Source organism: Pithys albifrons, chromosome 4 (assembly GCF_047495875.1).
Source record: "Pithys albifrons albifrons isolate INPA30051 chromosome 4, PitAlb_v1, whole genome shotgun sequence".
NCBI classification, from domain to species: Eukaryota; Metazoa; Chordata; class Aves; order Passeriformes; family Thamnophilidae; genus Pithys; species Pithys albifrons.
In genome coordinates this window covers 79,347,782-79,360,524 of record NC_092461.1, presented here as the reverse complement: position 1 = coordinate 79,360,524, position 12,743 = coordinate 79,347,782, and the positions used below count along the sequence as shown (strand labels likewise).

The 12,743-nt window shown below is 43.0% G+C and overlaps 1 protein-coding gene across 1 annotated transcript; it reads right to left on the bottom strand.

Moving 5' to 3' along the window:
* Positions 1 to 2,798: 2,798 nt before the first annotated feature.
* On the bottom strand, positions 2,799 to 12,537 carry TGIF1 (TGFB induced factor homeobox 1). Its single transcript, XM_071554747.1, is given in 7 exon segments — positions 2,799 to 3,862; positions 5,190 to 5,416; positions 11,860 to 11,951; positions 11,953 to 12,073; positions 12,076 to 12,114; positions 12,117 to 12,150; positions 12,366 to 12,537. Coding segments are annotated over 7 exon segments (1,092 nt in total). The 5' UTR covers positions 12,378 to 12,537; the 3' UTR covers positions 2,799 to 3,295.
* Between the last annotated feature and the right edge of the window lie 206 nt (positions 12,538 to 12,743).

The following is a 12,743-nucleotide window of genomic DNA, read 5'->3' as shown; positions in this document are numbered from 1 at the left end:
TGTTTTCCCTGGCATGAATTTGTCATACCTCTTAGCACGCTGACACCCTGACTGGTCACAGTCTCCAATAACACATAGCAATGCCTTCCCTTCAGCTTCTGAGTAGCCAAAGTGTGCACTTTCAGTCAGAGGTCACATTTTGACAAAACTGCCTTTTAATTAAGTTTCTCATTGCTTCAAGAACAGCAAAACTGTCCATGTTGTCTCATGGTTTCTTTAGCCTTTTTTAGTTTCCATAGTAAAACAAGTTTCAGATATATAACATTTCCTTTGATCTTGTAGGAATGTATGGCCAGCACATGAAGCCTGTGATTTGTCACTAGGACCCCTGCTCAGTTCTACATCCTAGCTCCACACAATGCCCTACACCTACTTACCATTGATAACTTTATCTGAATTTACTTCAGGTTTCTGCTCAGAAAGCAGGTTCAAGCAAACTTTAATAGCCTGCACCAAAACTATCAGTGCTCCAGATTACAGGAAAGCAGACACTCCCTTTTGATGCATTTTAGTGAGTACTCAATATGAGTCAATTTCTTCCTCCAAGTTAAATAACACCTCAGGGTAGGAAAAAGTGTTATGTTGTGTCAGATGCTCCTCAGCCAAAGGCATTTCACTTATGACTACAGCTGAACATCTAGGTGTAACCTTAACACAAGTAATAATTTTAAAAGTGTAACCTTAACACAAGTAATAATTTTAAAAGTATATAATTGGCCTCAAGCAAAACTGGTCACAAGTGAAATTCCCAGAGTAAGTCAGACAGCAAAATGGAAATGCAGTGCTTATCACACAGGCAGGACTTCAGTGCTCATTTACACTAATGCCATTTTGTGTGGCATAACAGTAAATGAAAACAGCAGAGACACCACAGGTTTTTACTCTTAATGAAAACTGTTAACCTGAATGGCAACAGCTTTCTTCCCCATCCTATTTTCATTTTCAGTACTGCAGCTGCAATAGTGGAATTACAGAACTGGTCAGCTCAGCCAACAAAGCATTTTTTTTCTTTCTAAACTTGCTGACATTTTTTTTTATTTTAAAGGGCAGAGTAAAGAAGAGTAAAGATCTCTGAAAATGCACTTTAATGACCCAAGCACCTCACTTTTTCTCTACCCCACAGCACACCAGCAAAAGAAAAAACTAGAGAAAAATGTCAAACAATTCAAATCAAACAATGCAAACATATCTATGTGAGGCTGTTTTTTGTTCATCAGTGTTTAAGGCATGGGTGTAAGGAGTGTTGCAATAAAACTCCTTCCTGCAAGGACAGGAAAGAAGAAGGAAGAATCTTCCAAACCTTCATCAAGGATGATAATCGGCTTAGGGTGTCTAGCACCCTTGAGATAAATCACATGTGCCACGAAAGCATGTCTATTGATCAACTTTTCACTCAACATTGACTTCAGTTACAAAAAAGTATACTTCCATTTTCTTTCACAATCAGTTATTAAAAAAACCTAACAATATATACATAGGTATCCGCAGGAAAAATAGCTCATAAAAGTATCAAGTGCAGTGTCCAGAAAGATACTACACAAGGCTTTTTCTGTACTCACATGCAGTTCCTTGAAGGCAGAGTATACAGCCATCTCTATGTTCAAATTATTTTCCAGCTTTATTTTCAAAGTATTTTTAAAAAATATTTCTATATACATACAGTATATTATGATGACTCTGACTCTGTTAGTGAGACTGATGCAGGCATAATTAAGCCAATGTTTACTATTTGCCATTTTGATTTTAAAGCTGAAGGTTAAAGGAAGACAGAAGTTCAGCAGAATTCCACAGAGTATTCCAGAGAACAAATGACTATTTCTGACACTGAAAAAGATAAAGGCCACAGCAAAATAGAATGCATACACATTGCAGTCCAAATATTGCAGTCTTCTTTCTACTCATAACATCTTCAAATTTATCAACTCTCCTGCTCCACAAAGCCCTCCCCCAACCTCCCGAACAGACAACTGGCTTGTTTTTAAGGATTAGCTGGAACCAATTTTTCACCCTGGAGGTCTCTTATTTCACTGTTGTTGGAAGGATAAGGGTGGGCAACTTCACATTCAAATAAGTTGAAATGTGAGCTGCAAGTCTTCACATTTTTCAGTAATAAGTCATTTGGATAGCAAAGTCCTTCTCTGAAAGGTAATCTGGATTCTGTTGGCAAAAATACACCTCAATACAACAGGGATTTCTTCTACATCTTAGCCAACCACCTGTTTAAGTACCTCACAAAGACCTGGCTCCTAGAACTCAGATTTCAATCCAATGTAGTCTACTTTATTTCTGTCTACTAGAATAAAAATCTTGTAATTGCTAGTCCAAGAAGAGTAAGAGTAGAAAGTCCTTGCCGTCCCCTATCAAAATTTGTCACCAGTCACATCTAGGAGCTGTATCACAAAGAGCAGCAAAGCGCATTTGCCTCAACCCCTCTTATGGCCTCCTCATTTCATCTTCAAGAAACCTTCCCCATGGGCCATCACATTTCTAGCTCTAAAGTGTTTCTAGGAGCCAAAAGCTGGAACTCTTAGAGGGGCCTAAGATAACCCTCTGAAATTTAGTCAGAGTTGCCCACATAGCTCCCTTGGGCCCCTTTAAAAATTTCAACATAGCAGAACACAATCAGGTACTTCTGGTCCACTTTTCAGCATTCTTTGAAACATCTGGTTAACAACTGTGAGCATAGCTTTTGAAACCAAACAAAGTCATGAGCTCAAAAATATTTCTAACTTCCATTTATTTCAAGGGTAAGCTGTGTTTTCTGCAAAGTTCATATTCAACAAAATACTCTGTATGCATCATTTTTAAAGAAAATATTTTATTACATTATGGGAAAAAAGCATGATCATCCAAAGTTTGTATTGTTAAAAAACTTTAAAATTTAGACAGCGTGTCGGTATATTCTGTTCCACATGGGAATGATAAGAAGACTCTATATCATTACTAGATATTGCACAGTCTGAAAGAAAAAAAAAACAAATCACATGATCTTGGGAACCATCTCACATTATGAAAAACCTACAAAGAAAATATTAAAAAAAAGAAACAACAAAACACACAATCCTTTCTTTCTACAGTAGCTTTAAGTTTATATTTCTTGGAATGACCGTATTCCACTGAAGACCATCTCAGTGACAGGAAGCTTCATTTCAGCAATCCTCTTGTGCAAATAAGATTAATAAAAAAAATAATAATAATGCAGTGAAGTCTTTTGATATTGTGTGGGTGGCAATAACCACACAGCTGTTAGATCCCTGCCTGGTAAAACAAAACGGGGAAGGAGAAGGAAGGGGATTTAGGCCATAAGTTTTGCCTGCAACTCCATCTCTGCTGCCCTTCTGAGTGCAACATCCACCAGTAGCTGAAATCCACTAAAATCCTGGTTGAGGTCTGGTGGTGTTGGAGGAGGAGTGTTGAAGAGCCCACTTTGTGCATTTGCACCAGGTCCCAGTTTAGACGCATCCTCATGGCAAGAGAGGGGGTTGTCTGTGAAGCTGCCAGCCGGGGGCTGCTGCAGGTCCGTGGTCTGGCCTACATCAGCTGGCTGGCAAAAGTGAAAAGGGGCATCTTTCAACGCAGTCACAGTCGTGTGGCAAATCACTGATGGCCGAGCCAGGACTGACCCCGGGGAAGTTGGCTTGGAAGAGGACACAGTCTTGCCAAGCGGTCCAGCAGCGGGAAGGAAGGCAGTCTCCTCCAGCAGGGGAATGTAGTTCTTTGTGCTGATGGCAGACTCTACCAGGCTACCCTCGGGAAGCTTGGTCCCTCGTCGTGAGATAGTGAACTGATTTGGGTCTTTGCCATCCTTCCTCAGCATGTCAGGTAAGAGCCTGCGGCGTGCATTGATAAACCAGTTGCAGACCTGGGAATATAATGACATCTTAATTTCTACCTTCATTTATTTCCAACTATGTGCCATTAGAGTCACTGGATTAGATTAATGAATCCCTCCAAGCAGTTTTCTTCACTACACAACAAAAGACAGACCTACTGACAAGTTCTGACATGCCTGGCAAAGGCCCTTCCCTTGTCCTGGCTCTACCGCTGACTCCCTGCTCCTGTTACAGAAAGCCCCAGGACATCTGAAGGCTTCAAGATGTCCAAACCAGGGGTTTAGCTTTTAACTCTGTGCACACACATTAACCTGTTGGCTATTGTTCCCTGGCTCAGGTTAATTAACAACAGGAAAACCTTTTCTCTCTGAAGAGAGCCACTCCCCCCACAAATAGTTACTGATTTTCCTTGTTCAACTGACTGTGTCGACAGACAAAACATGAATTACCTCATTTCAGTTTCTCCTTGTTTAAATATCAAACCAGTTTCCTGGGCAATACAGGATAGTTTATAGTTTAACGTCTTTTCTCTTTTTACTACATAAAGGAAGTTTTCTTTTATGATTACCTTAAGGAAATTTTACTTTATAGCCAACTATGAAATCTGTACTAATGAATTAATATGGAAAAATAAAGCCCAGAAGTCAATAGGAACACTTTCTATTTAGCACTTCTCAAAACCTAACCTAGGTTTACTCAAGTTCTCATGCAGCCACCTTTCCATAAGGTAGGAAGTAGCAATAATCAAAGGCTGATCATCACAGAAGATGAGAATCTGTCCAAGGGACCTCGCAGATGCCAGAGGTATCCCTGGATGAGAATCCAAAGTAACCACACAAAAGCCTCACCATACCTGTAGTAACACACTTGAGCAGCTCTATCCCATATAGGTTGTTCCACTGATCTTAACAGGAGTCATCATACACAGAATTCCATATATGCATATTCTACTGGAATGAGCCTCAAGTTGCAGTTTTAGAAGGGCAGAGTGATATGTTAAGCTGCATATCTATCACCATAAAACCTCTGTTGACAAATAAATACCTTCCTTGCACAATAAATTACCTTGTACAGATATTATATGTCTTTTGGGGCATGATCTCTCAAAACATTAGCATACATGTTCAAATTCATGACTGTCTGTTCTCCCAGCAAAATAATTTTATCTCAATAAACAAAGATCATCATAACACACAATCAGTCTGTATCTCTCCTTACAATTACCATCAGGAGGAAAGTAACAATAAAACAGGAAATCTCACATGCAAGTGTAAACATTTGCATCCATGACTAGACCACAGGTAAATTAAAAGAGAAAACAGCTTCTTTTGAAGAGAGAACTACTTTTTCAAATACCTGTAGTGTAGAAAGGTGTGTTTGTCGGGATAACAGCGCTTTTTCTTGTTCTGAAGGATAAGCATTGTACCGGTGCTCATATAGCCAGTCCCGAAGAATCTGCACAGATTCCTTGGGCAGGTTGCCACGTCTCCTCCGTTTGCCTGAGCCAGCAGATGAGGAAAGATCCAGTGGGACATCCATAGTGTCATCATCCTCTGTTTCACTGCCTGATATTGCAACTGCACCTACAATTACAAGACAAGAATAATCAGCCTCCTAAATCCACATTCAGCTCCAGCATTTTATGGTACAGAAATTTTATGTGACATTAACTGACTTTACGATGAATCAGGGCATAGACTCTTACACCAGAGATTTGTCCTGCAGCATCAACTTGTCATGCTGTAGCTTTTTTTGTCAGCTGAACAAAAACTAACACCAGTGATCTGTTCCAAAAGGAATTCTTCTCTGCAAACCTTCATTTTCTTGTTCCCCTGGCAACCTTTTATCTGGTGCATGTTATCAGATAGCTTCTATCTAATGCCAATATTGTCCAAATTTGCTTGCTATGGTATGCAACTAACACTTTTCTTCAAGGATAACGATCCAGTGTCTGGGCAAAAGGTCAATAAGGAAGAACTTACAACACCCAGCTCCAGCAACAGGTTATTTAATTACTTCTTAATATGCTGATGTTTCGCTCCTGGGAGAGATAACTTGTATATTTTATAAATTAATAATTATATCTATTAATAAAAACTAATGGAAGGAGGAAAGAAGAAAGGGAAAAATTGTGTTTGCCACATCCCCCAAGAGGATTTTCACTTATGAATGAAAAAGGTACAGGAAAAGTAAAGAATCAGGTGCCTAAGAGTCAGAAAACAGAGTCTCATTTAATTGCATTCTGTATCAAAATACCATGGTCATTCAATGTTTAGCTGGATTTATTTGTTAGTTTGAAATGTATCACTTTGCATCCTGATTATTTTTTCATGTTTTTCATTTTCTATTTTAATCTGTGGAAACGTGCTATGCTTACTACAAGGGCTCTGAATTTACAAGTTAACTGGGGTAGATTTCAAAATGTTTATCACTTTATATATACACCACACTACTTGTAACATGAAACTATGGTAAGTAAATCAAACAAACAAGCAAGCATTCAATAGTTAGGAAAGCTATAATTCTACACCTCTGGTAGGATACACAAGTCACTACTACTGTAAAATACAAAGAAAACCATGCTTCAAATACTCACCAGGTTAAATTCACCAGAAATTTTAGGAATCTTACATAAGATACTACCCATGTTCAACTAGTAAAAATTAATACTTATTTCAAGTGAACTCACTCTGGCTTTCAGAAGCACTTTTTAGGAACTATAGAAGGAAAACATGCCCTTAATCTTTTTTCTTTTGAACTTAGAGTGGGGGGTGATGGGGTGGGGAAGAACAAACTTGCTCCTTTGTAACATCAAAACTCTTAGTATAAAACTACATACAAGTATTGTTATTCCATATGTAAAGACAGAGAAGGAATTAATGTACTTCAAAAAAAAACCAAAACAACCACCAAAAACCCCACCATCACATAAAGATAGGTGTGCATGTGCAAGTTTTCATTAATACTTGGCAGGAGGGTAGGGAGAGAAACAGAGAAGAACCTTTCCTCACACTTTCAAACTTCACCCAAAGCTGACATGGTAAATTATTCTTTCCTTTTCCTATTTGTGAAAGCTCCAACATCCTTAAATTTAGTTTAAGTCACCTAATTTGCAATGCATAGTTTTGATATGCAAGCATTCCCAACAGGATGATCAATCTACCGTCTGTCTGGCACAGTTACTTCAGTAACTTACTTGGTATTGTTTTCATTCTCCCAATTGCTGATTTATGTAACCAACAAACACCAAACTGACACACCAAATTTTTCATCTGCTGATTAGCCGCATAGATTATCCAGTCATGAAACAGGAACAATAGGACAATATTTAAATAGCTAACACAAGATAAACTCCAAATTATGTAAACAGGTTCTTAATTCATGTAGAAAGTATGTCAAGTTTGCTTTAAAGTGATTTTGAGCAAACTACTTTGTATTTGTCATAGCTTCGTGGAAAGTGCTGTCACACTTGCAACCTAACCTGAGAAACCTGCCATGGGCTCCTGGAGCCATGAGAAGCACTTCTGGGAACAAAGATCTTGCACAGACAACAGGACAACTCTGCAAAGCAGCTCATCCCTTTTAAATTGAATTCAAAAACTAGTTAAAACTAGCCTATGCTATTCAGACAATGTTTTGAAGTGTGCTGTTCTTGTTTGTCAGAAACCAGAAGTGTTGCAGCACACTTCAGTAGGTTGGGCTTTTTGTTTGTTTTTAAATATAAAAGGCAGTAAGGCAAGACCTTGGAAAACAGGGAGAGGCAAACAGCAAGGGCTAGAAACAAGAGGGAAGAGAAGCCAAAGAAACTACTCATAAGAGAAAGTTAAGTGTCTAATGGTTTGTGAGCCATATTTACATGGCATAACAAAAAGTACTCCAGACACACACCACCCTATCTGGAGTAACCTTTCCAGGATCTACCACAGAACTAAAAGATTCCATGGGTGCCTCTCTGAATTTCAGAACTGACTTGAGGAAAACTTTTTCTAGAACTGTTGCTCTTTTTCACCTGAAAAATAAAAAAGTGCCAAGATACTGTCTGAAAGCCAGCAGCATAAAAACGTTTCTCTGTTCTGCAAACAAGACCTTTTGCTAAAGTAAAAGTTGCCATCTGACTAAGTGTAACCTACCTAGCCAGAAATGAGTCACCAGCGGAGCCAGCCCTTTGACCCGCTCGCTTAGTGTGTCATATTAATTGACACAGTAAGTTAGTGACACAAAGCAGGTTTTGGTTAAGCAGGAAACCCAGTGTAGTACAACTTCTGCTCATTCAAATGAGCTCATTTCAATAGCTGATCAGCCCTCTGAACTCGTGGCAGATCTCTGCGGCGGTTCAGAGTCAGCAGCAACAGGAAGTCATGGCTAGAAATCTCGCACTACCCCAGCTGATATTTTTTACTAGAGCAGGAGCCACATTGTTGCTGTCAAGGCCCTGTTTTCATTAAAGCATTCCTGCTGATTACAACTCAGCTTTGTTTTTCAGTCTTGTTAGTAATCAGCCTATTCGCTGCTGGTTTCCTGTTTTAACAGGGCCCAAGTGAAAAGGCTCCTGGCCAGGCTCCACGCCGGACCATTGGCTTACTGCTATTTACACCCAGAATAAAGCCCTGGACACGATGAGTAACCCCAGCTGACCTACTGATTCATTTTGTATGAAAAGCAGGCCAGGGCCAGGTTATTTTGTCTCCTCCTCAATACATTTAATCCAAACAAAACCCCCATGCTTTTATAGGACTAAATTAAAGCACTCCAAGTTCATTTGCAGAGAGGTCTGAGAAACCACACAAAATCCCAGTCCTCCACTTCCACCACAGCCACTTAAATGAGTAGTTCACACTATCAATGACCTAAAACCTATTTGATCAGCATCTCTTCTTTATAAATTACTTTATCCCTCCTTGCTTCCCAGCTGAAGTCACATACATGATTGAATGCACTGTTGCACTGTATCGCAGTCCAAACACTTTGCAGGTCCTCGCGTAATCAGCTCAGGGAAGATTACACCTGGGATCTCGAGCCCAGGCTCAACACCCAGCCGTCACTTAACAGCTCGAAAGAACTTGAGTAAAAGTACTGTGATGACTAAATCTGATTTCAAAATAAACCATCGCCACTAGAAAAGGCATACTGAAATACTTTGAGGGGGAGGACAAAGTCGTCAGAGAGACTGAGACAAATAAAATGGAAGTTAAGTGAATGAAAAATTTAGTCTGAGTATCAGGGGAAGAAAAAAACCAACACATAAACAACTATCCCATTGTGTCGAGGAAGAGCTTCACTGAGGAAGTGGCAGAAGCCAATTGTTATTCAAAAGAGGACAAAGTATGCCACAAGGAACAATCTCTGCCCTCCAGAGAAGGGATGGACAAAAATCACCTTAAAGAAAACCTCCCACCCCCTTAGGGTTCTCTGAATATGTTAAGCCAGATTTATTTTTATGAGCACTGATAAACAGAACCGGTTCCCATCCAAAGCCCCGATCCTGTTGTAACCAAGTTCAGTAAGATTCTTCACATGTATAAACTTGAGCACATGCCTATGCCTTTGCCAGCCTGTGTTCTAAATCAGCTAATTAACAAGCCGAGTATGCTCAGTGTGATTGCTATCACGTTATTATTTGTAAATGAAACTATGCATAGAAGAGTCCTCGGGGTTTTAATCCGCAGCCTGTTAGTTTAAAAAAAAAAGGCACAAAACCAAACAAAACCCCCATCTAAACCAACCAACAAGAAAATAACACACTACACTCTCACACACACACAAAAATTTAAAATCCAAGACACACATACCAAAAAAAAGAAGTAAAATGTAATGTGAATTTAAAAAACAACAACAAAAATAAATTAGTTTAAAATTATTCATCAGTAACAAAGAACTACAGGGATGCAGAAGGGATTTTCCACAGTAAGAACAAGCTCTTTCCTCTAAGTTTCACAATTTAGGAAGCAGCTTATTTGTTTTATGCACTTCACAGCTCATTCTATCGCTTTTAAACCAGCCAGACTTGTCTGTACTATACTTTTTTGACGTTAAAGCGGGTTTTTGTACGAGTGCAAGCCAGAAATCTGTAACAAAGTCACTCTTTGAAACTTCTTGCATGAGCCTCTAATGCCAGGAGATCACAAAAAACTACAAGCCCAACCTTTATTAAAACAAAGGCACCCCAGCCCTAAAATCTTTTCAAGTTTCCGTCTTTGTCTCCTCACCTTTGAATTTGTGCCACGCAAACCCCAGGCCCATGGCCCCTCTCAAAAGTTCTCCCTGCCGCCTGTCACCTTTCATTGTTTCCATTGTTTCAGCCCAGGATTTGCAACCTCAAAGCAGAGCTTACACACACATGCTCTCACACACAAAGCCGTACACATGCATACCTAGAAACTACGTCAGCGTTTTCCACACGCATTTATTTCGGGGGTGGCAAGAACAACAGTTGAAAGTGCAGGGAGTTTGGTATTTCACCAACCAGCAGCTGCCCTCAGGGAGAGAAGTCTGAACAATGGAAGCAACAGCAGACAGGAAACCAGCTCACCACTGCTGTGCAAATAGGGAGCATAGGAATGTCCTAAAAATAACTGGGCTAAATTAATTCAGTGAAACTATTAAAAAAAAAAAAAGGGGGGGGGGGGGATGGGGGCGAAAACTCACAAACTGCTTCCGTCAGGGTTAAGAATCTCGCCCTGCCTAAGACAACTGAAACATTTAAAAGCCAGCGCTGCCAATGTCTCTGGACGCAGGGGGCCAAGCTGGGCGTGCAGCCCAGGCTGTGACCAGGATCAAACCCCACTCCGCTCCGCAACACCACCCTGCCCGCTCTTTAAACTTCGCCTTTGTGGCTCAGTTCCCTTTTGTGTGCGCTCCTCTTAGCCGAGTGACACGGCCAAAAAAACTTTTGACGAAGGCTACAAACCATATTAGTATACACCACGTCTGCAGCAGCCCAATGATTTCACGAACTACATGTGCATTAATTGCTCCAAGGATATTAACAATGAGCAAGGCTGCCCTACTACAGCGCCGCAGGAATGCATAGTAGGGGGAAAGCAGCACAACTCTGGAGTACTGAACATGCGCACTGCTCCCCTCTAACCTCCACTTTGGAGCATTTAATGGTCTTTGAATGTAAAACACCCTTCAGCCACACCACCGACTGGCAAATCGCAACTGAACAGACACTGCTTTCCTATGAACTTCTTCCCAGCCGGCGTAGGAGCGTTAAATCCGAAAGCACGTTACACGTCTTTGTGGCCAAGCACTAATTTAAAGGCACTTAAAAGCACCACGAGCACGATGACTAACGACCCTCTAACTGTAAAGTTTGCCTGTTTGGAAGTAAACAAAAAAAGAAAACTTAAAACAGCCTCATGTTTGTGAGGGGGAAAAATAGTCTTTCTCCTTTTAACCCTTTGTAAAAACTTTTGTAATTTTTTTGTTTCGTCCTCTGTTTAAAGGGATAAAAAGGACGGAAAAGGCACTAACTTTTAGCAAAACTAGGCGGCCGAGGGCGTGGAGGTGGTTCGAAGCCCTCCCGCGGATGCTCACCCCCCCCACCACCTCAGCCCCACGCTGCCGTGCCCGCGAACAAAGAGTTGCCGGACAGCCCCGCTTTCCTCGCCCCAAGTCGGGAAAACTACCTGCACCCTCGGGCCCCCACACCAGGAATCGGTGCGGAAAAGCGTTTAAAAGTGTTTTACAGGGGGACAGGGGGAAGAGGTTTGGCGGAGGGAGAGAGAACAAAACTTGGCGGAGGAGGCACGAGGCGGGCGGCTGGACATGTTTTTGACAGGGAGCCAGCGGCGAGGAGAGGCGACTGCCTCCAAACAGCCCTGCATGTTTTGTCTAGGAGCGGAGCATCCACTGCAATCTTCCACAGGAGCTAGGCCAGGGGATGGTGGGGGACCACGGAGGGCAAACCGGCCGAGAGGGTAACGACACTCCGCCTGGCTTAGCGACAACCCCCCCTTACCCTCTGCACCCCGGGCAGGTGTGCGGGGCACCCCTCTTTGTCCCTGCGCCCCATCACAGCTACCTTTTTTACTTTTCATCTTGATCGCGAGGACCGAGCCGATCGCAGGACACCCCACACACCGACCCAAGTTTCTCTCCTTTCGCCGGACGCTGCTCCCCCTTTAAGCTCGGCGAGGAGAAGGTCGATGAAGAAAGAAGAAACGCCGCCGCGGAGCCAGGCGCCCGGTGCGCGGCCGCGCTGCTGTCAGCGGGAGCCTCAGGGCTCTGCCTCCCCGGGGGCTTTCTGGTGCGGCCGGGGTGGGCTTCCCTCCCCCCTTCCCTTTGTTCCCTTCTGCCGGCGATTGGCCCCGGCCTGTTAAAGTGAGGAAAGGCACGGTAGAAAAAGGTACACAGAGCCCGCCCTCCCCCACCTCCCCGCAGTGAGTACGGGAGAGTAACCGAACGCTGCACTGGCACTCGCGGCGGCTGCTGCTCCCTCCTCCTCCTCTCTCCTCCCTCCCGGGCTGCTGGGGCTCTGTCAGACGGGAGGGGAGGGACCGGCCAGCGCGGGGGGGTGCCCGCCCGTACCCGCTCGCTCATGCACACACAGCAGCAGCGGCGGGGGGAGCTCTCCGTGCCTCCCGCTCCCTCGCCTTTCTTCCAGGCAGACGTTTGATCATTAAACTGGAAGGAGGAGAAGGAAGAGGCGGTGGGGGGAGACTGTGACAGCTGCCCTTGACTAGCCTCCTCCTGTTGCTGCCAGACGAACCACCCACTCCTTCGCGTGAATAGAGGAGAAGAAAGAAGAGTTCGCACTGCAGGGGAAGCAAAAGAGCCCTCCGGAGCTCGGTGCCCCCCTCCCGGCTGCCGAGCGGCCCGCCCGGCCGGGGCTGCCCCCACCTCCTTCCCCAGGGGTGCCGAGGGAGCGAGTTGGTGTCGGCCAATCCTCGCCCCGCGGGGAAGGCG